The 26,401-nt window shown below is 49.9% G+C and overlaps 2 protein-coding genes across 11 annotated transcripts; one reads left to right on the forward strand and one right to left on the reverse strand.

Moving 5' to 3' along the window:
* Positions 1–620: 620 nt before the first annotated feature.
* POLL (DNA polymerase lambda) lies at positions 621–9,255 on the reverse strand. 9 transcript variants are annotated; one of them, XM_079793774.1, is made up of 9 exons: positions 9,078–9,255; positions 8,072–8,208; positions 7,055–7,148; positions 6,707–6,863; positions 6,019–6,336; positions 5,076–5,249; positions 4,410–4,538; positions 2,370–2,538; positions 621–1,942 (listed from the first exon to the last, which is right to left on the reverse strand). In XM_079793774.1, exons 1-9 carry the CDS (start codon positions 9,146–9,148, stop codon positions 1,578–1,580), a joined length of 1,614 nt encoding a protein of 537 aa, XP_079649900.1. In that variant the 5' UTR covers positions 9,149–9,255; the 3' UTR covers positions 621–1,577. The 9 variants fall into 9 exon arrangements, with proteins under 9 accessions (XP_079649900.1, XP_079649899.1, XP_079649895.1 ...); XM_079793773.1 differs by having other exon boundaries at positions 7,991–8,208; XM_079793769.1 differs by having other exon boundaries at positions 7,055–7,349; positions 9,078–9,254.
* DPCD (deleted in primary ciliary dyskinesia homolog (mouse)) lies at positions 9,134–25,597 on the forward strand. Of its 2 annotated transcripts, none has more exons than XM_079793779.1 (6): positions 9,134–9,290; positions 12,594–12,674; positions 18,860–18,984; positions 19,297–19,462; positions 24,944–25,046; positions 25,459–25,597. In XM_079793779.1, the coding sequence occupies exons 1-5, from the start codon at positions 9,227–9,229 to the stop codon at positions 25,009–25,011; spliced, it is 504 nt and encodes a 167-aa protein (XP_079649905.1). In that variant the 5' UTR covers positions 9,134–9,226; the 3' UTR covers positions 25,012–25,046; positions 25,459–25,597. The 2 variants fall into 2 exon arrangements, with proteins under 2 accessions (XP_079649905.1, XP_079649904.1); XM_079793778.1 differs by having other exon boundaries at positions 9,159–9,290; positions 19,329–19,462.
* The last annotated feature ends 804 nt before the right edge of the window (positions 25,598–26,401 follow it).

Consider the following 26,401-nt stretch of genomic DNA (forward strand, 5'->3'; position numbering starts at 1 on the left):
AGGCCGCATGGCTTGGACGTCAGGGTTCTGAACGAAGGCTGCTGGGGTCCCCTGACTGAAACCAGGTCAACAAAGGGCAGCTCTGGGACCCTGTAAGTTACTGACAGAGACCGACCCCACCCTGCCTCGCAGCCAGTGCACTCAGGTTTGAGCCCAGCTCTGCACCCAGAGCTCCCCTTATGCTCTAAAAATCCCCCCATACCTTCATTCCCCTCACCAAATTCTCCCAATCCCCCCACTCCCCCCACCGAATTCTCCATCCTGCAAGGTCCAGCCTCTGAAAACGATCTCGATGCCACTAGCTGGACTGGCTCCTATCTGCTCTATCGAACTCAGCCCTCAGCTTGACTTTCCGTCCCCCACCAGCCTAGCCTTCTCCCGACTCCCAGCATACCGCAGCCCCTCTAAAGCGGGTTCCTGTTCTTTCCAGAGCCTGCTTAAACCTCTCAAATAGGCTATTTCCCTGCCAGTCTGCCCCTCCCCTCCTCCAGGCAGCCTTCCTTGACTGCTTCACCCTTGACAATGGCACACAGGTCACCACTTAGTTGTTCCTAATGAGTCTTTGCCACTTTTTAAAAAAATATTTTTTTATTGATTTCAGAGAGGAAGGGAAAGGGAGAGAGAAACATCAATGATGAGAGAGAATCATTGATGAGATGCCTCCTGCACACCCCACACTGGGGTTCGAGCCTGCAACCCGGGCATGTACCCTGACGATGAATCGAACCATGACTTCCAGGTTCACAGGTTGACGCTCAATCACTGAGCCATGCCAACTGGGCTAGTCTTTGTTCATGTTCCCAGAGAGCCTGTTCCAGGGCAGGGCCCTCAGGAGGTGCTGATGGGAAGACAGGCACCCCTAAATGCCTGACCCCAGGAGTTCTCCCTTTCCACGTCCACCAGTGTCCTTCTGGGCTCAGGAGCTGACTCGGGCCCGGCCTACAGAAGAGCAGCTAACTTGCATTTCTGGGCTCCCACTCAGGCCCCTCTTCATGCCCACCTGGTGGAAGGCAGGCAGGGGCTGCAGCAGCTCAGACCCCAGGCAGGCTGAATGTCAATGCACTTTACTGGGCCCCTGGGCCTTCCAATGCTGTCCTCACGGAGCCTGAGGCACCCTCTCCCAACACCTCCAGCTGCACAGGAAGTGGGGTGGGTAGAGGGAGTACGCGAAGTGGTTCATTCTCCTGCTCCAAAGGGTCTTGGGTAATGCTGGGCCAGAGCTGCTCGCCTCACCCCTGCAGCCCCATCCCACCCCCAGCAGCTAGACCCTCCTCAGGGTAGAGGAAGGGGATGCCCGGGCCTTCAGCACAAGAGCTGGCTTCAAACCAGCCACCTGTTCCTGCTTAACGTGAGGCAATGGGCCACGTGCAAGCTTCTACCAAGGGCAGCTGTGTAGCCGAAGGGAGAGCAGCCTGCTCTTGTCAGGGAGGGCAGGGCAGGCCCTGGGAGCTAGGCTGGCCCTTTCCCTCAGGCCCAGGGAGCTGGTGACTGAAGTGGTGAGGTTTAGCCAGAGAGGAGTACCGGAAAGCCAGGTGGGGCAGCTGGTCCAATGGGTACCCCTTCCGCCTCGACCATGGTCACCAGTCCCGCTCAGCTGGTTCTCGGTAGGGCAGGCCTAGGAGCCTGAAGACATCCTTCTCAGTCGGGGTGGGAAGCACTCGGCCAGACCCCACCTTGAGACCTCGGCTGTCCCGCACCACAGCTGTGCTGAGGGCGTGCTCCGACAAGCTCATGCCCTTGGTCTTGGCCAGAGCCCGCATGGAGCGGTTGAAGTGGGCAGAGCCGGTGAAGTAGAGCAGGGCGCACGCAAACTCGCTGTAGGGCACAATGATGATGTCCAGTCGTCGGTGCCGTCGCCCTGGTCCTGGGAGCTGGCACACACCCAGGTACTTCTGCTGCTGACCGTTCTCCTCCTGGCTCACCAAGTCATCAGTCAGGAACCCTGGCCCGACATAGGAGGGCTGATGGGAGGGCTAGGAGCCAGGCCTGGGCCATCCCATCCTCCCAGCTCTCTCCGGATCATCCTGGGTCCTCTAGTCCCAGGTGACCCATTTACTTGCTGGGTGACCTTGCCCTCTCTGGGCCTGTCTCCTTACCTGTAAAATGTGCATAGAAATTCCTCCCACCCCCTAGTGTCACAGGAGGATCAGATGAGACACGCAACCTGCAGGTGGTACTGAGCACCTGTGCGGTGTGGGGCTGTTTCATCTCTTCCCTGAAATGGCTCTGGCCACAAGGTGGGATTCTCATGAAGCAACCTTGCCCTGCTTCCCGCCTAGAGATTGTGGCTCTGAGGCTCTCCCTCCTGGGGGCCGCCTAGCCCTGCCCTGGCCCCTGCCAACCTGCTCACCCAGAGACGGAGCTTATACCTCGCTGCCGAAGGCTGTCAAGGAGGCGACTGAAGATGCCCTGGTGAGACCGGCCATCCGGGTGAGTGAGCAGCACGTCCACATCACCACAGGTTGCTTTCCCCCGTCGGTAGGAACCGCAGGCCACACACAACAGCCCAGGGTTGAAGGCCTGAGCCGATTCCCGGACCTGGGAAAGAGCAGTGGGGCTGAGGGGCTGTGGACCTTAAGCTCTGCCAGGAGTTCCTCTCCTGTGTCAGCACAAGGGCCTTCCCTGACCCAGGAGCCCACCTCCCAGCTTAAGCCCCAAGCCAATCCCTGGTACGTGAACAAGGCCGTAGGGAATGGGCCCCAGGGAACAGAGGCCAGAGATCTACCCTGGGGAGCAGCACTTCTCTAGCTTCACTAGGACGCTCAACCCGGGAGGCAGGCTGAGAAAGAGACGGAGAAGATGCTGATTCTGAGGGAGAGCACTGATCTTCCCTTTAGGGCTCCTTCAGAGCAGAGAGACACGCCTTCTGGTGGCCCCTCCCCATCCCATGTGCCAGGTCTGTGAAACCCACTTAGGACAAAGGGCCGGGACCTGAAAGCCCTCAGCCAGGTCTCAGCAGCCTGGGGTATCTATGGATTGAGTACGATAGGCAGAGTGTGAGTTGGGGCTTGAGGCCTGAACAGGTGGCTGGCAGGGTGGCCTGGACCCAAGCCTGGGGAAAATGGAACCCAGAAATATAACTACATCTGTGATGAGAGGAGAGGAGAGGAGGCCAGAAATAGAGCTACACCTGTGATGGTGGGGAGGGGAGGGGAGGGAAGAAGAGGGAGGTAAAGGGAGAGAGGAAGGCAAATCTGAGCCAATGTTCACATCCTTACTTGGAGGAATGAGACGGGGTGAGGAGTGAGCTGTGACAGAGGAGACTGTCAGCTGAAGGGTCATCCCTCATTGAGAGGGATAAGCCCATTAGCTTCTACCCAGAGACACTAAGGCCTTTCATATGCAGATAGCCTCCCGCCTCCACCCCAGGATACTGAGATTTCTGAGGCCCTGAATACCCTCAACCATGACACCTCAATTCTCCTGACAAGGGGCTCTGCTAATCCCCTCACTCCCTTCTTGAGCCTCCCAAGAAGATGGGAGGCGGCCTAGGGTGAGTAATCCCATCAAAAACTCCCAGGCTGGAGCCCTTCAATGGGGGAGCGGGCAAGGTGGGCAGGAGGGCCCGGAGGCTCACTGGGGCATTCTCCTTGCCTGGACACCGTGGCTGAGTGACGGTGTCATCACTGACACCAGGCCTGGTGATGGGTGAACAAAGGGGCCTGTTCATCCCCCTGCGCCAGCCTGATTCCTGTGGCCTGGAGAAGAGCTGGCAGTGATTTCAACTAAGCTGTCCATAGAGTTTCCGTGGAGTTTCCGATATCAGCGTCCTAGACCAAAGTAAGCAAACCTTGTCCACAGCAACCAGCTCCTAATCCCAACGCCAGTTATATGAACTTGACCCATAATCCACCTCTAAACCAAACCCTAATCTTGGCCAAACCTTATTTCTAGGGCAACCACGAATCTTAACTAAAAGCATCCAATACTAAGAAAACTTACTCCTAATTCAGGCCTAACCTTAACTCACTTCTTCATCTAGCTTTCTTCTAACCCCAAACTTAATCCTACTTGCACTGGGCTTCTTCACCAACTCTACCCCAAACAGGTGGGCTGCAGAAAGTCCGTACGTCTGGAAAGAGATATAAAATGCTGTACATTTGTACAACTTCTCGAGAGAACGTTTTCACCAGGTTCTCAAAGAAGTTTGTGAATCACAGATGTTCAGAACCTCTGCCTTGACCCAGCCTAACCTAGTACAGCTCACATCCCAATGTCCTTAAGTAGTTCCCTACCAGAGCTTTAGTCTTGACTCGCTCTTTCCGCCCTGATCCTAACCTCTGGTGGCCCACAGCTTCCTCTGCCTGTTAGGTTCCCCAGCTGAGGGATCAGGAGTTCTTGGCTTTGAGCCAGGCCCTGACCTTCCAGCAGGGCCTGGCTCTCCTCACTGCTCTGAGACACTTGCTTACTGTCTGCTCAATCTCGGCAGCCTCCTCCCTGGGCATGCGTTCCAGAAAGTCATCGTAATGCTTCAGGCCAATGGCCTGCTGGGTAGTCAGGGAGGCCTGGTTGCGGATGTCTTCTAAGCTCCGGAAACCCTGGAGAAAAGAAGCCAGTTGGGGCACCATGAGGATCCAGGACCAATGAAGAGGCAGTGGATGAGCATACACACAAGGCTTCCATCACCCCCAGACTGAGGAAGACGGGAGGCAGGACCTCCCCGGGGAGCAGTTGGGTCTGTAATCAGTGGACTTGGGAAAGGCAGGAGGCACGGAAGACAAGCCCCAGTCGAGCCCTGCCACAAGCCTAAAACATGACTCTGTTGGTCTAGGGGTGAATCTGGACAGGCCAGATTCGGGAACTACTGCTCTGGATACTCAGCCCTGAGGCCTGGCCTCTTCAGAAAGGCCCTTGCTGGTCTGAAACAGAGAAACATACTTCTCGTCTCTGCCACAGATTAATGCCTCAAGTATACCAAGCCACAGGGCAGTTCTGGGAGCTAGGAGAGGGGTCTACATGAAAAATGGTCTCCCTATAGTCTGGGTTCATTCCCTTCAGAGCACAGGGTAAGAGAACTGTAGGTCAGGAGCTCTGAGACACAGCAAAACTGAGAGGGGCCTGGGGCAAGGTATGACCTGTTGGTACCACATCTGGGCAGTCTTGGTTCCAGCTCCCCAAATATTAGAGAAGAGTTCCAAGACAGGCACGCTATCGCTGATGTGGTCCAGCTTCCGCAGGTGTCCACTTTCTAGGATCTCTATGATCTTCTCGGCCATCCGTTTCCCAATCCCAGGGATACTGCAGGCTTCCTAGAGGAAGGGGTTGGCAGAGGCAGGAAGAAAGAGTGAGGAGATGGGATGGATAGGGCCAGAGGGTGGGGAAGCTGACTCCTTTAGCAGATGTCCAGTAAAAGCCAGTCAGCCAGGTGGCAATTAATGGCTATGCAAAGCTTGGGCACAACTGAAGATGAGAGGTTTGGATGGAATGGGATGGTTAAGTTGTCTTTTGCTTCCCAGAGGGGTGGAGATCAGCACAGGAAGTAGAAAAAAGGCAATAATGGTGACACTAGTCATCATCATCACAATAGAGAGCCAACATTTACTGAGGCCTAACTGTGCACCACAGAGATCATCTCATTTAGTCCTCACAGAACACTGGATTTCTTACTATTCTTAGTCTCTTTTCACTAGTGAAGAAACAGACACTCAGTGGGTTTAAGTAACTTGCCGAAAGTCACACAATTAGTGAATGATGGAAAACAGAATTCAAACATGGCTCTGTTGGCCTCCAGAGTCTAAACGTTTTAAAAACTTTATTATGGAAAAAATTCCAAAGTAGAGAGAACAGTGTAACAAACCCCCAAGTAACCAATACCCAGCTTCTACAATTATCAAGATTTTGCCAAACTGCTTTCATCAGTCTCCCCATTTTTTTTCTTTTGTGCGATTCCCAGACATCATAAAATCTTAACCACTCCACCTGATCCCCACTTGTGGCCAGTGCCTCCACCAACCTCTAACCAGCAAAGAGAAGACCACATCCCACCCCTCTGCATCCCCCGCCCTAGCCCCCAAGTACCTGGTAGGAGGTGACAGGCTTGTGGAAGCTCTTGAGGGCATTGATGGCCTTGGCATAGCCCAGGGCCCTCCACTTGTCTCCCTGGACGCTGTAGGCTTTGGCCAGCACGTCCAGCTTTTCTGTGATGTGGGTGTTGTAGTTGTTCGCCTTTTGACTCGAAGGCTGTGCACAGACCCACTTATTCAGACCCTCGGGCGCTGGGCTAGGCTCACCATCTCCCTCAGGGGGGATGGGGTATCGGCCACTGATCAGGGCTTCCAAATCAGCTGCGCTAACTTGGGTCTCTTCCCCGTCACTGGTTTCATCATCAGAGCCAGGCTTGAGGTAAGGAAGAAGAGGAGACAATAAATTCATGCCCCCGGGAATGCTCCTCAAAGGTGGGGGTTGAGTCTCCCAGGTAAACCCAAGAATTAGGCTGGGTCTTCTGCATCTGACTTGGTTTCCTTAAGTGTGGGGATGTGTTCCACTTGACTTCTTGGTCCAGCCCTAGGGTGCCCAGCGGCATGTGGTAGATAGGATCTGGGCAAATATAGGAGGGATGAGTGTTGGGAAGAGCTAAACGGCTTCACAATAAGAGAGCCCTCCTCTCTCAGGGGCCCCGGACTTTCCGAACAACCACTAGGCTCTCCCTGTTTCTGTGATCCAGTTTCCAGGGAAAGTGAGCTGTTGGGGCTGAAAGGCTCCTTACCTGGGCTTGGGCGTTTGGCGCTTCTTCTCTCCTCTGGGGAGGAGATACGGGTCTAGTGGGAGGAGGGGGAGGAGAGAGGGCTGTCCTGAGCAGAGCCTCACAAGCTCCGGGAGAAGAGTCTTGGTCTGCCTTACTGAGCTGTGGTTGGTCCAGGTACCTGCCGGGATGGTGATGGGATGTTAAGACACCAGAGGTCTCACCCTAGCTCTGCTCTCAATCCTTCCCTACTCAGAAACAATGGTTTTCTAATGTATACAATTAAGACAATGAGAGTTATTTCTAATAACCCAAAGAAAGAGCTCAAGATGCCGCCAGAAAACATTTGAGGAAAGACTGGGATCAGCCCACCTGTTGGGGATGAAGATGCTGAATCCTGCCGTGTCCACCAGCCTTCTCTCCTGCAGGCACAAGCTCAGCCAGGCTGACTTTACCAGCTGAGCACCTGGGGGCAGCCGGGGCAGTCTAAGGAGGCGAAGGGCTCGCTCACAGTCCATGCCATCATCCACCACAATGTGAGTGACCCCTGGGGCCTGGGCAGAGTATATCTGGCCACCATGTTGGACAATCTGCTTCTCAAAGAGTTCTGCCCGGGCTCGCCCAATGCCAGTGGGCACAACATGGGCCCGCAGGGAACTCAGCCACTCTGTGGAGGAGATATCCATATGCCTAATTGTCATAACTTTCAGACCTGATCCGAATGATCCCATTATAGTCTTCTACCCCAAACAATCATTTTTCTTCCATTCAGGCAACCTGTCTTCTGAGGGTTCCACCACAAGCACACAGTTCATTTCCTCATGTGTCACCACTTGATGTAAGAGGCAAACTAGAACAGTGTCTGGCACATTGTAGGCATCCTATAAACCACTTTGTTCACTTATTCTTTCAACAAGTATTCATAGATACCTACTGTATACCAGGCACAAGGCATATATACCTTATAGGCCTCACACTCTAATAGATCCTTCCTTCCCACCCGATGTAAGTTTTTGCCATCTATTTGTCAATTTGGCTACAAAATATCTTTTAACTCTAGGGGCCTGAGATGGATTTCTGCCCCCCCCCCCGCCCCTCCCGCCTCCCACCCCACCACACACACACACACACACACACACACACACTGCAGGGAACCTCCTGGAGAGCAAAGGATTCTGCTGGTCATTTCCTTAGGGACTAGAGAGTGCTTTCTGATTAATGGAGGTCTCAGGGTGGAGTAGAAGATAACAGCAGGTGGTCTGTCAAAGACCTGGGACCAAGCCTACTGCAAGGCAGGTATAAACCAACCTGCAGGCCCTGGGCAGGCAGAGTCAGCTCTATCTGCTTCTGGCCATGAACAATGTGGGTTCTGAGATTGGGTTCGCTCACCTCTTGCTTCTTCTTCGTCTTCCCTCTTGGGAATCTTTGCAGGTGCTTTTGATGATGGATTGGCAAGGATTTTCTTCCGCTTGGGAAATGCCTTCAAGATGCCCCTGGGGTCCATTGAGGTATGGCTGGATCCTGGCCTTTCTGTTTGAGGGTTGATCAGGGCAGCTGTCATGTAGAAACCGAGAACTGGGGTTCCCCAACTCCTTTGACTATGGAGGTGGGATCTCTATTGACCAGGCCTTGGGGGCAGTAGCCCAGTTCCCCAGGGTCTCCCCAAACCCATTTGAACTTCAGTGGCTTAGCCTAGCTCTACACTCACCAGCCTTTCCAAGTCAGAGTATTGGGGAAATGGGGGGAGGGGGAAGAATGAAACTATTGGGGAAACTTTGGGGGGGGGGGCACTAAACAGTATCATTCCTCAGAGGGATTGCTCTAAAGATTCAGTGTCTGCCCTGCTGCATCTAAAAGGGGTTTCCCTAAAGGGGATGCCAAGTTAGGAAATGGAGCTATATCTTCAGGAAGGACTTGAGCTCCCAAGAGGAGTGGAGATTGGGTGGAACTCTGCACAAACGCCACATAATCTTTCTCTCCCCCTATCACTGACCCGCAGAGGAAAACTGGGGGTGCGAGTGTGAGGGTGGGAAGTTAGGAAGGCAGGGGGAACACCCTGCACCTGCCCAGGTCGCAGGCTTCTCGGCAAGGCGGTGCTCAGCCCCGCAGGTGCGGGAAGACCAGGCACAGCAACAGCAGGTGCGCAGCGCCTTCCGGGACTGGGGGAATCTCAGCCTCACAGCTGGGGGTGAAGCCTCCGGCAGGTGTGGAGCATCCGCTGCGGTCGCAGCTGGAGCGCGCTCGGGACTATCCCAGCTGGAGGCCATAGGAGGGGTGACTTGTCCGGACCCTGCCCTGAGGACCCCGCCCCACTCCCTGGATTCGGTCCGGGGCAGGGTCCGCTTCAGGCCCAGCAAACCCCCCAGGGGTTGAGCAAGAGTAAACTGCTACTTACTTAGCAGGGCAGCCAATGAGAGAGGATGAAGGGAGGGTGGGGGGAGGAGAAAGGAAAATGACCAGAACCATTTCCGGGTCAGCCGGAAGTGACCCTGGGCGGGCCGGTCGTCATGGTAGCGGTCGGACGCACGGCTCGGCGGAGGGAAGATGGCGGTGACAGGCTGGCTGGAGAGTCTGCGGGCGGCCGAGAAGACTGCGCTGCTGCAGGACGGTAATTCGAGGCGCCCCGCGAGTTCCCTCGTTCTTCCCCCAGGGTCCGGCCCTCCGCGCTCGCGCCTCCGGGAAGGGCCTCGGCCGGGGGCGCAGAGCTGAAAGCGTCGCGGCCGCCACCCAAGCCCGGTCCTACATTTGCAGATGAGGAAACTGAGGCCCAGGGAGATGACGTAACTGGAACACGCATCTCTGGACATCCCCTGGTGTCCTGTATACCACCTCGCTCCGCTCGGAGTTGTGTTACTAATAAATAAACACATAATTCCTTTCACATTCGTTATGGCATTTGCTCCGCACCGCTGTCCCGAAAGGCTGTTAAATTTTCACCCCATTTTACAGCAGAGGAAACTGATCCAGGAAGGTTTTAGACCAGTCCCAGATGCCCCAACCAGACAGTGGTACAACTGACCTGGGATCCCATGAACCTCAGTCTTGGGGTTCTATTGCTGAAGGCAGCCTGGTGCCTTGGAAGGGCGGGAGACCTGGGTTCTAGTTACGATTCTGCCATTAAATCACGGGGCTCTCTCGTTGTTCTCTGTACTTGTTTGGACCTCAGTTTCCTCATCGGTCAAATGAGCTGGATGGGCTCCCTCTTATCTCTGAGGTGCTTTCCGGTTGTAATGTTGTTTGTAAGCGAACCTCTAAATGTTCCCTGAGTCTTTAGGGGAGACAGCAAGGGCCTGGGGCTGTGCCTGGAAGAGATGGGCACAGGTGTATGGAACCCTGACTTTCACTCTAGGATTGGCCAGTGCAGGCCCTCCTTGTACTTCAGGGTCCCTTCCTGGACCCACTTGGTAGCCAGAATGAATTAGGTCTAAATTCCTGTAGCTTTTAGGTTACCAACTGGGGACTCACATCCACAGGCAGAGGCCAATCAGGGAAGCATGGAAATTAAAATCAGCTGCTCATTGGCTTGTGTTAAACACAGCATCGAGGGAGGCTTTACTATGTGCCAAGGTGTGTATTGGAGCAGATAGAAAAAGACATCGAGCCCGCAACCCGGGCGTGTGCCCTGACCAGGAATCGAACCAGTGACCTCTTGCCACACCAGCAGGACCACTCACAGATATTTTTTAACAAAATATCATACCAATGTACTTAAAAATTTTATATCAACATACATATATACATACCTATATAATAATTTCATTCTGTGTTAGAATGAAGTATAAATAAATATTTAAAAAATCTTTGGGTAAAGAAGGATATTCTAAGTGCAACTTATGGGTAGTAACCACAAAGGAAAAATAGTTGACTGTATAAAAATTAAGCACTTTTGTTTGGGGAAACTCACTTTAAAACAAAGTTAAAAGGCAATTGAACCAATATTTGCAGCATATATGACACATGGCTAATATATATGGCACATGGTTAATATATACAAAGCTCAATTAGATTAGTAAGAAAAAGATGGGTACCTAAGTAAAATAGGCTAAGGCCTAAACAGGTAATTCACTAGAAAATGACCAGTAAACCCATGGAATGGTATTAACCTTAAAAATATTTAAAGCCATACAAATTATCCTAGTATGGTTATTAGAGCATGGACTTAGGGCTCAAGTGAGTTTAAGCTTGGACCCATCATGTCCTAGCTTTATGACCTTGGGCAAGTTGTATGACCTTTAAGCCTCAGTTTTCCTCATTTGTGAAATTCAGGTAATGGGGGCCCATAGGATTATTAAATGAGAATTAAATGCAAACAAAAACCATAAAGTACTTGGCCAATAGTAAGCACTGCATCCTTTCTGGACTGAAGACTGACACCCTCAGGCCAGACACCCTCAGCTACTCACAGGCAACACCTTGTACCACTCCTGACAGAAAAACTCCTTCCAACTCTTTGAGCCATCCAAATGATTGAGGATGGTGTGACCTAAAGGCCTGCTGAAAGACATGCAAATTTTGGGGGTGAGTTTCCCCAGAATATATCATATTAGGAACAACTGTAGAGAACAGTGTCCCAGAGGAGTGAATTGAACAAGAAAAAAGGCTTGGTAGATAGGATACAATTGCAAGTTTTGGCTAATACTTTGGTTAAGGGCCTTGGGGCTCTTATTCATCAAATGTGTGTTGGACCTGCCTACTGGGCATTAGTTCTCTGTTATTAGTCTCACTGAAGAGCCTACCTATATCCACTTACCCATCTGTTAAAAGGAAGGGAAGGCATAGCCACTTTTACAAAAATGCTCTGATTACACTACATTGATGGAAGAGACAGGATAGGATACTCCCTTGGGTTCTTTCATTCTTTCAATGAAAGATGAATCACTGTTCATCCATTCTTTCAATCAATATTTAGTTGAGCTCCTTCTATATGCCAGGTACTGTGCTTGGTACTAGGGAAGCCATAGGCAGGGGGGATAAGCCCAACTTATCTAGTAGAAGACACAGGCAGTAATCATTCACACAGATGTAAAATCATAACTAAGGTAAATGCTATGAAGAAAACACATGGGCCCTAACTGGTTTGGCTCAGTGGATAGAGCGTCGGCCTGCAGACTGAAGGGTCCCTGGTTTGATTCTAGTCAAGGGCACATGCCTGGGTTGCAGGCTCGATCTTCAGTAGAGGACGTGCAGGAGGCAGCCGATCAATGATTCTCTCTCATCATTGATGTTTCTATCTTTCTCTCCCTCTCCTTTCCTCTCTGAAATCAATAAAAATATTTTTTTTTAAAAAGGAAACATATGGGGACTAACATTGTGTGGCTATATGATAGGAATGGCCTAGAGGTGTGCAGAAGAAGGCAAAATGACGGCATGGTTAGAGGGAGTACTTAGTTGAGAAGCCCACTTAAATATCCCGAGAATATAAGCTTGGTTTTAGAAACTGGGGAGAGAAAGATAAATATGATATCATTCCTGGGGAGATAGATGCTTTTAAACCTATCATGTTATATGCAAATTCTCCACTATGGATATAAATAAAGCATTAGATAGGCGCAAACAAGGAAGCAAATTTTGGCCGGGGTGATAGTTTAGGAAGACTTCCCAGTGGCAGTGATGTTTGAGCTGGGTTTTGAAGAGCAAGGAGAAGCTTAACAGATGGAAAGACGTATGGAGCTATGGCTGGTAGAGGAAACAGAAGAGCAAAGATACATTGAAAGAAATCTTCAAGAAGGAAGAGAGACCCAGGACATATCTTAAAGTAATTGATGGGTGATGTTTGGCAACGAGTGGGAGGCCCTGGGTGGGCTTCTCAGTAAGCCCGAGGCTGTTGGTGCTTCCCAGCTAGACCCCTTGATCTGTAAGGGACAAGGCAAGAGGAGGCTTGGGAGTAAGGCGCTCTCTGCTTTGTGCTTAGGGAGAAGGAAGGTGCACTATTTGTTCCCAGACGGGAAGGAAATGGCCGAAGAATATGACGAGAAGACAAGTGAACTGCTTGGTAAGTGACAGGGTCTCCCAGCAGGCCCTCAGGAACACTTGGGGTGACCCAAGCACACACCGCGCCTGAGGCTTGAGGGAGGAGCCCTGCACCAAATGGGGAAGCCGGGGAGACCGAGGCCTTGGAAGCAAGATTGTTCCTGAGAATAACCTGAGGTCAGGGCTGGGCACCAGAGGTGGAGTGGGAGTTCGTTTGACCATTCAACCCAAAACAAATTAAATCGTGAGGAGTTTTTCTCAGGTGGGAATGGGGATGTGGAGAATCTGTTGGGAAAAACTTGAGAAAAGGTGAAACTGGAAGTGAACCTTGTAGGCTGAATAGTGGTAAGGGCACGTTTTCACTACAGTGTTTGGTGTGTTTTTGTTTGTTTTTTTCTTGTTTTTTGAGGCCACACTATAAACAAGCATCAGAGGCAGCAGCTTCTGACTTAGCCTCAGAGTTAGCTCTGTTAAATATGACAGTTACCTTGGAGAATGAATCAAAGGAAGTAGGGGGTAGAAATGGTAATTTGTACCATTGTACCTTGTGTTTCTGTAGCTCTTTTCCTTTAAGAATAGGCTCATGAATAGAGGCTCCAGCTTGGATTTCTGGGAATTATTTGATTTGTCCATTCGCTGTTCCCAGGTCTGTACATCAGCATTAACTCACTTCCCAGAGCTAGGTGGCTGGTTCTTTGACCCAGGGCCTGAGGCTGTCAGCAATGGGAGTTAGTCTCTTTATTAAGTTCTACCTGAAATGCTAAGACCAATGATGGAATCATGGACTGGGCTATTTTCTTGTCATTATTCTTGACTTTAATTTCTTCCTGGGACTGATCGACAGGTAGTATTGGTGAGGGAATTTCTTTTTCCCTTTTTCTGACAGCTCATAAATGTCCAGAACTGACAATACAGATTACACTGGTTTGCATTCTCTTAGTCTCCAGTCTTAAAATGTGTGTCCTGCGCATGTTCAGTCACAGAGTGAAGTGTTGATCCCTCCTTATTATGAGCTGCTTGGGCTCTAGTCCCAATTGGTTTAGTCTGGTGCTATTAAAAATCTTGATGTGTTTAGCATATGACACTGATTTGGTGGAAACCAATACAGTAGTAATATCCTCACAATGCATTGTAATTTATAGCACTCCCAGGGGGTGACAGCCTTGGAATGCCTAACAGGGGCGAGCTTATGAAAGCAGAGGTCACGTGGGCTAACCACCACCATCACCAGGCTAGAGACTAGTTGCAGCTCCTCTCCCCCAGCCCCCAGCGACACCTCTCTTCTCCAGACAGCGCAAATCAAACAGCTATAGCTGCTGTAAAAACAAACAAACAAAGAAAATCCAGCCCTAGCCGGTTTGGCTCAGTGGATAGAGCGTCAGCCTGCGGACTGAAGGGTCCCAGGTTCGATTCTGGTCAAGGGCATGTACCTTGGTTGCGGGCACATCCCCAGTAGGGGTTGTGCAGGAGGCAGCTGATCGATGTTTCTCTCTCATCGATGTTTCTAGCTCTCTATCCCTCTCCCTTCCTCTCTGTAAAAAAATCAATAAAATATATTTAAAAAAAGAAAAGAAAATCCAGGCCTTTTAGTTGTGCTTGGACATGAATGTAAAATGGAAAAAAAAAAAAAAAAGTCCAGGTTTTTTCATTGGTAGCATCCCACATTAACCTGTCACTTCTCTTGGAAAGTAGAGGATAGAGAGTGGCTCTCAAATTCCTTTTTCTTAAAAGCAGAAATGGAGGTTCATCAGAGAACATTGTTTGGCTAAAGTTTACCTAATAATGACATTAATACCGTAACTTTTATTGGGTACCACACTAAGTGCTTCGTGTGAATTATCTCATGCAATCATCCCCATTACAGCCCACTGAAGGAGGTCCTGTTGTCCTCATTATACAGTTAAAAAGGGGATGGGGAAGTTGTAAGAGGTTAAGCACCTTGTTGAGAATCATGTACTGGTTAGCTTCTGAGCTAGGATTTAAACCAGGTCTGTCTGATTAAGAGCCAATGCTTTAGTTCTCAAGAACATACTGTTGGGAGTGAGAATATTTAATCCTGTTTTGTTTTCTTCTTACTAAATTTTGCTCTCCTCAGAATAACCTGAGGAGGGGCTGGTGGGAGCAGGACAGAGATGGGCAGAGAGAACCACTGGGCCCTATGAGCAGCTGATCCTTTTTTTACCCATCTCTAACTACCCCCACCCCCCTCTCATCCTCAGCAGCTGCCCTTGCAAAATACTGTTCATTATTAACTTTTTAAAAATATATTTTTATTGATTTCAGAGAGGAAGGGAGAGGGAGAAAAAGAGATAGAAATATCAATGATGAGAGAGAATCGTTGATCGGCTGCCTCCTGCACGCCCCCTACTGGGGATTGAGCCTGCAACCCAGCCATGTGCCCTTGACCAGAATCAAACCCGGGACCCTTCAGTCTGCAGGCCGATGCTCTACCCACTGAGCCAAACCAGGGGGCTCATTATTAACTTTTAAATATAAATACTCCCAGGGCCTGAGCTGACTTTTACTTGTGCATTCTATGAAGTAGAATATGGACAGGGTTTTTGTGGCCATAAATGGGAATAGTTTCCATTTTCCAAGCTAATTATATATATTTGATAATTGGCCAAAGTGGTTTTCTGCTAGAAAAACCCAGAAAGTAATTTACAGAGGAAGACTTGCCAGTGGGGCACCCGTCTGGGACGGAGTTCCTCCAGTTGGTGTCAATAAGCATAGTAGGGTCATATTTTTTTCTACCCTGTCAGTGCTATTCATTCCTGCCCCCCAGTGAATGCTGCATGTAGTCGCAGAGGAAAAACCTGAAGGGCCCCACAACACTGATCGGAACATCAAACCAGCCCCCGAAGAGCACAGCATGTCCGGGGGGCAGAGGCTGAAGGGCAGGCCATCTCCCAACGATTACATTCGGATTACCGGCCTAATCTGCTTTGGTATTTGACCGCCAGCCTAACCACCCCAGGCTGCAGTTGGAGGATATTGAGCACTTTCATTCCCAAGCACTTCACCAGCTTTATAAATGACCCACTCGATTCCCTTCAGCCTCCTCGGGGATGGGACGTGGCAGCTGTTTAATAGCCACATAGCAATGTTGCAGTGTTTTAGGGCAGAAAAGAAGAATCCTGCATCCAGTGTAAGCTGCGGGGAGTATTTAGGGAGGGAGAATGTAATTATCCACATTGGAAACGGGCCAGGGCTTGGAGCTTTGGGGAAAGAGGCCTTTAGGACCTCCACTTTCCAGCCCACCTGAAAGACGGGGCCTCCTTTCAGCAAGCAGTCTGGGACATCAGCCTGCTTCCTGCTGATTTAGGAAAAAGCCCCCCGGCGCTGCTTCCTTCATATATTCCCCATCAGACCCTTTACAGGGTCATTGACAGTCTCCTTTCCAAGGACTGGCCCTGGCTCAGCCGGGAAGATCTGACAGCGTCCCAAGGAGCCGCCTTGCACACACCAGTTTGGGTTTAACATATAATCAAATCAGAGTGACGGCAGGTGGAAACAGTCTTCTGTTGCCGCAGGAGCTGTCCTTGAGTTCAGGAACAAAGACAGGACAAAGACTGTGGATGTGCACGTGTGCATTCACGCCACGTCCGTGGGGAAAAAGAATAAGGACTTTACCACAGTCATTTATTGAATCTTATAAGGGAATGAGTAGGGAGACTTTCTTCTGCATTCTAACAAAGAATTTAATCCCAAGATTTTTTAATTTTTTTTTAAGAGATGAAATAGCCAAGGGTGCTAAATTCCTGTGACCTGAGTGGCTTTTAAGGTCAGTGGTAAAGAAATGAGTAGCTGATTTTCCTTCTCCTTAGTGTGCTCCTTGGGAAGGCTTCTGTGCAAAATCCTGGAGTCAGAATTGCTGCTCCTGGCCACACTGGTTCTCAAGCTTTAGGACAGATGATTTAACAAGGCCTGATTAGAGGAGCACCTCACGTGTCTAGCCCCAGGGAGTTAGGTACTCCTCATAAATTATATTTCAAGTAAGCAAAGCTTTTCCTTTAGAGGCTACAATGTCAAAAGAGAAGTAGAGATACTTTTAAAAAAAATGGAACCTTTTAAAATATCGTACAAGCTTATTGAACATTTATAGACTATAATTTAGCCTTTTATTAATGATTCAAGTTCTGGACTTGGAGTTAGGGGACCTGAATTTTAGCTTTGGCTTTACACGTTAGTTTATCTCTCTGAGCGTTGATAATTCCCCATACTCTGTCCCCTGGAGAGTGGTGGCAAGGGAAGAAACACTATTTCTCATTTTAAAGCCACAGGCATTGGACTAGCTGCTTTCTGAGGGAACCTCCACATTTAAGATCTGTGATGACTGTATTTCATTATATAGCGATGCCCTCAGGGTCTAAGGGTGCTTATTTGCCCTCACACTAAATGCTCCCATGTGCTTTGTCGTTCTGACACTGCCCCTGATGTGAGCTGTCCCCTCATGCTATTGCCAATGTGCCTGGGAAAACAATTCATTTCCTGCCCTATTCTACATGTAGCATTTTATATACATAGTCTGAGTGAGAATCCAGGAGTGATCTTTCCTACTGAGTAGAGTGAGGTGTGTAGGTCTTGTCACAAGAAGCTGCTGCTTGGAGGCATTTGTCACTTGTGAGTTTGTGACTGTGACAGAGGCCCCAGGAGGCTGGCTTCCAGTTAAGCGAGGTTCTGTATTACATGAATAGATTTGGATATACTCCCGGTCACAGTCCATTCACTTAAAAGAGTAGAAGTATTTGTGTGAAAAAAAAATTGCCTATAAAGCATATTTCCAAGTTTTACTCTTCCATATTAATTTTCATTATAAACCTGGAAATGTGTTTCTAGGGAGAATTTTTGGCCCTAAGACATAATAAAATCATACTGCAGAATGCAGCAGACCTTGTAAAAGCACATATTCAAGGGAAAATTCTAATTTTACAGCACACTTTTGTGTGCAGCTTGCGTGCCTTACTTAGAGCAGTGAGGGTGTTTTGGTTTGGCACAGCTGCTCAAAAAGTCTCAAAGAAACCCACCGCTTCCCTGGTTTGGAGAATCAGACTATAGCTCTCATCCCCCAGCCCAGAAAAAGCAGCTCACTGGAACAGCTGCAGCAGAATCCCTGCCCTTCTTGAGCTGTTGCGCTCCTAACAACAGCTTTAGGAAGGCTGCTGGCCTTAAGCAGCACCTGGGCTGCCCAGGCTGGAGTACCCCCAATGCAGCAGGAAGGGAAAGGAGCAGAGAGGCTCCAGCTCCAGAGGGCCCCCCTGCAGTGATGGGCTGCCCCATGACCGCAGCCCTGATGACACAGTTGAGTGGGGTTCCCAGCAGGGCTTTCCAGGTAATGTCCATTGAACTAATTTTTTCACTTACAATTTCCATAATGTATGTTCCTTACTTGAAAAAAAAAAAGCTTTATGCAAACATCTGGCTTGTAAAACAAGGTAAATTAGAGATAGCTGTTTACATTGGAAAAGGATGATTCTGCTTCACAAAAAATTCACATTAGATCTTCTATGTGAAGATATACATTTGGACTTACTTTTAAAAAAAATATTTTTATTGATTTCAGAGAGGAAGGGAGAGGGAGAGTGAGATAGAAACATCAATGATGAGATAGAAGTGTTGATCGGCTGTCTCCTGCACACCCCCAGCTGGGGATTAAGCCGGCAACCTGGGCATGTGCCCTGTCTGGGAATTGAACCGTGACCTCCTGGTTCATAGTCGACACTCAACTGAGCCACGTTGTCCGGGCTACATTTGGATTTTCTGAATCATAAGACAAATCTGCCTATCAGTTTCACCCTCTTAATTCATTTTTCCTTTGCACATTTTTAGAGAGGAAGAGTGCATGTCAACTCACACATTTTGGGATCCAAATTTTCCCAATTACCAGTAGTTAACCCTTTTCCTAACCCTCCCATCTTCCCCTTTCTGGAAGCCACAACGGGGGTTTCTTATCTCCATGTGGCTTCTTACAGAGCTATATTCCAATTCCTTTTGTCTGGGCACTCATGATATGAATTTTATAGGTTGTCTAATGTTGAAATGCTCAACTGAGATTTCAGAGTCTGGGAGGTCAAAAAGCCAGTGCAAAGGAGCCTGTAGCTCCCACTTTTATCCTGTTCCACCTACCTAGTGTGATGTTGATGATTCAGCAAAAAAGAGCAGAGCCCCTTTTTTCCCCATAATTCCATTGCTTCTTTCTCTCCTCAGTAAGAAAGTGGCGTGTAAAAAGTGCCCTGGGAGCCTTGGGCCAGTGGCAGATTGAGGTGGGAGAGCCAGCACCCCATGGAGCAGGGAACCTGGGGCCTGAACTCATCAAGGAAAGCAATGCCAATGTATGTTTATCTATCAGGTGTCTTTGGGAGGGGAGCTGAGTGGGGAGTGGGCTCCCAGCCCTTGAAGAAAGGGACCATGTCTTGTTCACCTCTCATCTCCAGTGTGCCCACCTGGGCACAGTGCTCTAGACATATTTGCCTGAATGAATACCCAAAGGTTTTTGACGTGGTCATCCCAGGGCAAGGGCTTAGGCCTGGCATGTCACAGCGATAGACGCATCAGAGGGAGCTGAGAAGAGCTGAGGGTCTCCCATTGTGCCTGTAGCAGAGATTTGCAGGGGGGGGGGGGCATCCCTTCCTACCCTCCTCCAGAACAGTCCTGGCGTTGGATTTGCCTTCTGCAGCCCATCTTCATGCGCAAGGACACCAAGATGTGTTTCCAGTGGCGGATTCGAAACCTCCCCTACCCTAAGGATGTCTATAGTGTCTGTGTGGACCAGAAGGAGCGCTGTGTTGTTGTCAGAACAACCAACAAAAAGTAAGCAGCATGGTTGACAGTGGCCTGCCTGTTTGAGCAGGGTGGGGTGGGGTTGGACCTGGGTTAGGGCTCAGACTGCTCCCTACCCTGGGGGTGAGGGGGTGGGCAGAGAAGCCTCTTTCTTCAGCTGAGGGAGGGAGGTAGGGAAGGAGGAGGGCTTCACTAAAACCCCAGTAGGCAATGAATGCGGAAGGGTTTCCTCTCTTCAGGACCAGCTGTAATAATGTAATCAGCTCCATCACGGCAGGGAAACTGAACAAGTGTCTGGTCTAATACCTGGCATATACTGGGGCTCAGTAAATGTTTTTTGAATGAATGAGATGAGGGAATCACCTGGTTATTAACTTATGATCTTAGGTGCTTCTGTTACAAGGTTATTGTGACCTTGACCTCTGGATCCATGGGCTGGATCTAGTCCATTTTCTCAGATGGTGTGGTGCCAGCCTCCCCTCTCAGATCCCTCAGGTCCACAGGCCCACAGGGAAGCAGCATGGTTCCTGGGCTCCCCCAGTGCAGCCCTGGGTCCTGCCTACTTCTTTTGATCCCCCCCAAGCCCCACCCTATCACTTTGGCAGGGTTAAGGGGACAGGGAAGAGGTGGAGATGAATGAATTAATTTCAGGATTATTGCTGTACATGCAGCCAGTAGCCCCTGCAGTGGGCCTTGTCTATAAATATAAAGTCATAATAATAAGGGTTTGCGTTTATAAAGCACTTTGAAGCCCTCAGACAAAAGGCACTTTATTCCCGTTATTGTTCTCATCATTAACAGGAGTCAGTGCCTAAAGTGGAATTTAGCAATTTCAGACAACAGAGAAATTGCCTTTAGGAAAACAAACTCCGTACTTCAGCAAGCATTCCCTGGCGTAGGAGGCCTCGGGTCCAAACTGGGAACAAAAGTGCTTCTGATAGCACTTGAATCTGCAGCCCAGCAGTTTGTGGAGCTGGCTGCTGCCTCCCTTTTGTCCCCCAGAGGTCACTGTCGAATACAGATATCAGGCAGAAATGTGATTACCAGGGAATGAGAAGAGAGAGGCTAGCTGGCTCACCAAAAAATTCATCTGAGGACAGATCCTCTGGGTCCCCTCTCCTGTGCGTATGCAGCCATAGGTGGCGCTGTTGGCCAGGAGCTCCATGGCTAGAGGCCCACTTCAGGGCTCAAGGAAGGGGGGACATTTTTGAACTGATGGGTAGAGTAGTGCCTCCGACGGGGTGGGGCCAGGGATTGGAGGGAAGATGAGTTTGTCAGTGCCCACTTTGGAGCCAACACTAACCATTGGCTCCAGTGGCCCAGCCTGGCTCAGCTCAGCTTTCCTCCGGTCCCTCTGCTGGGAGGTAGGCAAGAGGGATCGCTAAACCCTCAATCCTGAGCTTAGTGGCATTTTCAACTTCTACCTGGAATAGTAAAGTATCCTATACCTTTTTTACAACTAATTAAACAGAACTTAATGGCTGTTTCTTTGAGCCATGTTTAACCTTCTCAGAATACTTTTTAAAATCTGTTCTGATTATCATATCGTCTGGAGGTTGGCAGCATACATATTTTTATTCTTGTGTTATATATTAACCATTATGTAAGTGTATCTGCAAAATCAGCTTGATGGGCTGACTTGCCAGAAGGTAAATTTAGGCCTGGCCTCAGTGCCCAGGCACCCGCCGTTTCCACTACACCATGGCATCACTCTCTGATTTTACTTCTTCATTCACGGGAGAGTCTGTGCCTGCCCCAGTTCTAATATTCTGGAATGTGGTTACTAATGAAACCCAGGGTTCCTTTGTCCATACCTGCCTTGTCCCTGAAGAACTGGGCTGGCTACTTTCCTTGAAGGAATTGATTCCAGTGTATCATGTCCTTGGCCAGGTATTGGTGAGGGAAGGAAGAAAGTGCTTTTCCAGGACCCCGGTGCAGCACTGTCTGTTCCTGTTAAGGGAGTTTGTGCAGAAAGGTTCTCAGTCTTAGCCTAGAAGCTGGCAGCTGTAAGTGGAATGAGCCAGGGTGCTGGAAGAGGAGGATGGCGGCTTAAATCCGGCCTCTGCCACGTATTAGTTGTAGTATTTGGGGCAAGGTTTCCTCATCCATCACAGGTGAATACTCATACCTACCTCACAGATCGTAAAATTTGATGAAAACGTGTACGTACAAATGGCCAGTCTTAAGCAGGTCCTCAACAATTGTTTGGAAATTCCAATGTGAAGGGAGTTTGACTGATTTGACATCGGTGATACTAACACTGTAGGAAGTGTTAATAGACATTGCTAGAAAAAGGATTCTGTGCTCAAATAAGTTTAGGAAACTCTGGAATGAACAACCTTTTCTTCGGGAGGACTTTTGAGAGCCTTTAGTATGTGAATGTGTATTGTGACTCTCTAGGAGGGGCTACTACAGGCAGGAATGAACAGTTTGCCCAGAGCCTTGATGTTTAAGAAAGAAAGATTTGCTTACTGATTTTCTAAGGACTGGACTGACTGGAGACTTCTCTTGACTCTTCTGGCCGCCCTGCTTACAGGTGTACAGGGTGCCTCCCGGAGGTGTGTGGCGCATGGCCCATAGGACTGTCCACAGTGGCCCTGTCCTCCAGTGTCTCTCTGAAGACCTGACCTGTGCCCTTTCTCAGTTCACTGCAAGGGAGAATGAGTTGGGAAAAGGCTGGGAATGGGGAAGGTGATACAGTGGGAGGAGAGTGATAGGGTGTGGTAGGTCATTTCTGAAATAGCCGAAAAGGAGCTGTCCTTTTGGCACACATGAAGAAAGTTGGCCTATTCCAGCCTGTTGGACTGGCACCAGCAGACTTCAAATTTATCTAGGACAGCTCCTTTATTTGAGGAGGAAGAAACTGAGGCTCAATGCTAAATGGCCTGCCCTCCTGAGAGCCTTTGCTTCCACCCGTCTTTTGAACACTTCTGAGATTCAGAAAGAAAAACCACCGTGTGTTAGAAAGAGTGCTGCGGAGAACTGCAGGGTGGCTGGATCCCTGGGGAGCCCACCTCCCATATCTGCCCCCTCCTTGGACAGGTGCAGGGAACTTATACCAGGTCGTCTGTTACTTGGAAGTGGGAATGTGGAAAGATGGAGGGGTCAGACTTGGGGGATTATCACTTGTTCTTAGATTGTCTCCATGTACCAGTTTTGTGACTTGGGCAAGATACCTAACTTTCCTGTGCCTCGGTTTCCTCTTCTGTAAAAGAGGAGTGTAGAGGTAGTAGTAAACCTGAGAAGGTTGTTTTGAGGAATCAATGTGTAGAACAGTGCCTGGCACAGATTGAGTATTAATGTCACCTCTCAGTGTATGGCCGAGACTGAGAACAAAGAAGGGAGATGAAAATGGGGAGGAGTGTTGGGGCGTCTGCAAAAAGCCCAGGAACCACCTGCTATTAAGAGTTTGGCTTCTAACAGAAATACAGCATGGTCTCTTCAGGCAGCCGCACGGCCTTGTTTCTTCATCCTTCAAATCCTGAGGCTCACAGCTCAGGGCCTGGGACACAGCTGATGCCTAAGAAATGTCTGCTGCCTGAGGCTAAGTATTTTGGCTTCTGCAGAAGTACCGTGGGTCTCTGGTCTCTCTCTAGCCCAGGTGCTGGTGAGAAAGTCAAGTGCTGTTCCTCTTACGGCAAACCCCAAGGTCAGGGAATGGGGGCGGGGGGCTGCTCCTTGAGGAGAGATGCCCCATACTCCCTTGAACACTGCCCGTCAGGAGCTTCTAAGGAAAAAATTTTAACTTCAACTAATAAACTAAACCCATTAGAATAGACTCAAAACAAAGCTGAGTTTCCAGACCCACTGCTTCCATTCCCCTAAGCTCGTGAAAGATGGTGGGTATAGGACAGAGGAGGAGGCAAGCCACACACCTCAAGCTCCCTTAGATCTTGTTGCCATTGCCATGAGGCCAAGCTCCAGGATTTTTACTGGTCCCATTGCCCCAGCCTGGGGCATGTAGCTTGAGAGTGCCCCTCTGAGGATGCACAGGAGTGTCCCTGTCCCACCGGCACACAAGGCAGGTCCGCAGAAAGGACGTCCGGTGCTAGTCTACAGGGCAAAGCCTTACACAAGCCCCTTGGGTTCGGCTGGGCTGCATGTGCCTGAGCTGCTTCTCTCTCAGTTCTGTTTCTGTGTATATTTGCAAGGAAGATGTTAACACTTCCTAACAAGCCTTTGTGTTCATCTAATCTTTGCTGTTTAACCTTTGACTCCCCCCTATTATCAGTGTCTGCCACCTTTGCTGGCCAGACCAAGGGCCCCAGGAAAAGACCTCAGCCTGGGCTGGCTAGGAAGAGGATGAGGCCAGCATTCCACTCCAGTTTGCAGGCAGATGGATCACCTTTCCCTGGGGCAGAGCTTTGGAAAATAAAGCAAGCCTATGGTGCCATTAGGACCTCCCAGCCCCCACTCCTTTTGAACTGTCAGCCTTTAAGTAAACATTCTTTTCCTGCCATGGGTCCCAGCACCTTGGTGGGGAGTGGGGAACCTGGGAGGAGAGGGGCCCTGAAGAGCCTCTGCTAAACTAAGGGATTTGGGCAGGGAGAGTGGGGCAAAAGTGCTACATTGATGTCAACTCTGAGTCCCCAGGGCATCAGGGCTTTTGAAGTGGACTCAAGGTAGCTGTCACCACAAGGACCAGGCTCCTCTGAAGTATTAAAAGCCCCATCCTCCCCAGGCCCCTCACTTGAGTGTTTGCACCTGCCTGCAGCGTTTCCCTTCCCAACCCACACATCCTGGCAGCAGCTGTGATGCTGTGCCTGGGTGACAGGTCTGGCAGCCACTGACCAGAGCCTAGCTACACTTCCAAGGAAAATGCCAAAAGGGCCTATGGCTAGAAATGAGTAGGCCATTCTTTGTGCTCTGGTGTGATAAGCACCAGACCAGGAGCAAGGAACGTCAGTCCTGACCTGTGCCAGCATAGTAGTGCAGAGCCCCAGAGATACAGCTTCCCTGACAGCTCGATGGTTTGGCCCGTCAGGGAGCTTTCTCCTGTGATGTACTTCCCTCTCTGGCCTACAAGTAGAGTCAGCTAATAAGGCCTTAAGAGACCCCAACAAAGGAAAAGGTAGCTGAGGTCTTCATTGGAAGTTGCATGTAAATGGCAACTGTCAGTCCTCAGCTTTGGGGAATTGCCCTAGATGTCTTTATTCTGTCCCTGGTTAGCACGCACGTTCCATTTGCTTGGGATACAGAGGAGGGCTGGCTTGCTCGAGCTATCTGCATATTTGTCTTTGGTAGTCCTAAACCTGCAGTGTGAGTCACTAATCCCTGGTTAGTCAAGGAATCATGACCAGTTCTGCTCTTCTGCTGGACTGGCCGTAAGGCCTTTCATTCCTTTCTTCCCAAGGCCACTAAGCTCCAAAATACTGTTCCAACTGGCTTCCCTTCTTCCTCTCTGGCTGTTGGAAGTGAGAGAACGATGTAGAAGCCTAGCAGTACAGGGCCTGATGCCAAATTGCTGGAGTCACCTTGTTGGGTGTACCCATGACCTCTTTGTCCCCACAGGTACTACAAGAAGTTCTCCATTACTGATCTGGACAGATACCAGCTACCTCTGGATGATTCTTTGCTGAGCTTTGCTTATGCCAACTGCACCCTGATCATCTCGGTAAGATTCACCTAGACGTCTTAGCCACTGCGTCAGAGAGAGCTTCCCTCTTTCCCTGCCCACTTCCCATTCCATAGGAGTCCCCAGTTCTAGCCTTAACCCGTGGGGTGTACTTGCTATAGAATAGGCATCTCTGTTTCAGCATGGGGAGAGCAGGATGGGGGCTCAGGGAGGAATCTGACAGCTAGAAGAGGATAGAGGGTGATGGGGAGGGATGGAAATCACAGACTAGGGTTCTGGTTCAAGGCCTGCTCCTACTTAGCCATGTGACCTTGAGCAAACCATTCAACCCTGTAGGCCTCAGTTTCCTCATCTTTGAACAAAGCGATCAGAAGGGGCCCTGAGTGTGTGTGTGAAGTGGAGGGGAGGGCAGAATGAGACTGAATTATGTCCTTTCTGGCCCCATGTATAGTACCAGAAGCCAAAGGAAGTCCTGGTGGCCGAGTCAGAGCTGCAGAAGGAGCTGAAGAAGGTAAAGATGGCCCACAGTGATGGGGACTGTAAGACCCAGTAGTGGACCCGAGCCTGCACCTCCGGCATGGAGGGTGAGTGAGCTCTTCTGTCACCTGTAAGACTCACAGCCTGGGCCTTTCTGGCACAGGGGCAGCCTCGTCTCTTCCAGGAGCTCTACAGGCTCTGTAAGAACTGACCCGGGGCCCTCCTGGCCCCCTGCGTCATGGTCTTCTCTCCTGAGTAAAGTTCTGAGTCACTGCGGGAAGACTGCCCTCTTGTCCACTTCTGTCTGCTCCTACTCCCAGAGAAGGTGCTGGTGGCGACACTTCCTTCTCTACCCTAGGGACCTTCCACAGCCAAACGGGTGGGTGGTCAATGAGAGGGTTTCCTGAAAAAAAAAAGGAAACCTTTGTTCTTTGCAACACTGAGCCATGAGGCTGGTCTTACCCTTTCCCAGCATGTACATCCCCAAATTTGAGTCTGTTGTCCCCTCTCCCTTGGGCCTCCCCAGCAAGTCAGGAACCAGATCTTTGAACAATTAAGCTTTATTTTTACAAAAATGAATACTGTAGCATGTCTCAACAGACGGCCTGAGGCTGGGCTAGCTGAGAGCTCACTCTAAACTGCTGGGTTCCCTTTATCCTTTCCTAGTTTCAAAGGGAGACCAGCCCACAGTGCCCCAGGAATGAGTCCCCAGCCCCAATAGCTTGGCCAAAGGTGGGGTCTGATTGAGGAGGTGGGGGCTGGTGCCAGCAGGGGTATTGGCAGCCACACCTCCTTCCAGGGAAAGGGCAGAGAGGGACCACTGGGAAGGCGGGAGCACCTCACCTCACTTAAGCTACCATGGCTCTATGAAGGGGTGAGGTGCGGGCGGGGGTGCCTCTCCAGGCCAGATCCTTGCT

The sequence above is a fragment of the Cnephaeus nilssonii genome (assembly GCF_951640355.1).
Source record: "Cnephaeus nilssonii genome assembly, chromosome: 16".
Classification (NCBI taxonomy): Eukaryota; Metazoa; Chordata; class Mammalia; order Chiroptera; family Vespertilionidae; genus Cnephaeus; species Cnephaeus nilssonii.

What these genes read in the sequence shown, in the direction of transcription:
- POLL (XM_079793769.1), bottom strand. Translation starts at nt 9,148, where the DNA reads ATGGTTCTGGTCATTTTCCTTTCTCCTCCCCCCACCCTCCCTTCATCC. An exon ending in CGCCAAACGCCCAAGCCCAG is followed by an intron (nt 6,337 to 6,706) that starts GTAAGGAGCCTT and finishes CCTTACCTCAAG; the next exon opens with CCTGGCTCTGATGATGAAAC. An exon ending in CCCAGATGTGGTACCAACAG is followed by an intron (nt 4,539 to 5,075) that starts GTCATACCTTGC and finishes TCTTTTCTCCAG; the next exon opens with GGTTTCCGGAGCTTAGAAGA.
- DPCD (XM_079793778.1), top strand. Translation starts at nt 9,227, where the DNA reads ATGGCGGTGACAGGCTGGCTGGAGAGTCTGCGGGCGGCCGAGAAGACT. An exon ending in GAAGACAAGTGAACTGCTTG is followed by an intron (nt 12,675 to 18,859) that starts GTAAGTGACAGG and finishes TTCTCTCCTCAG; the next exon opens with TAAGAAAGTGGCGTGTAAAA. An exon ending in TCAAGGAAAGCAATGCCAAT is followed by an intron (nt 18,985 to 19,328) that starts GTATGTTTATCT and finishes TGCCTTCTGCAG; the next exon opens with CCCATCTTCATGCGCAAGGA.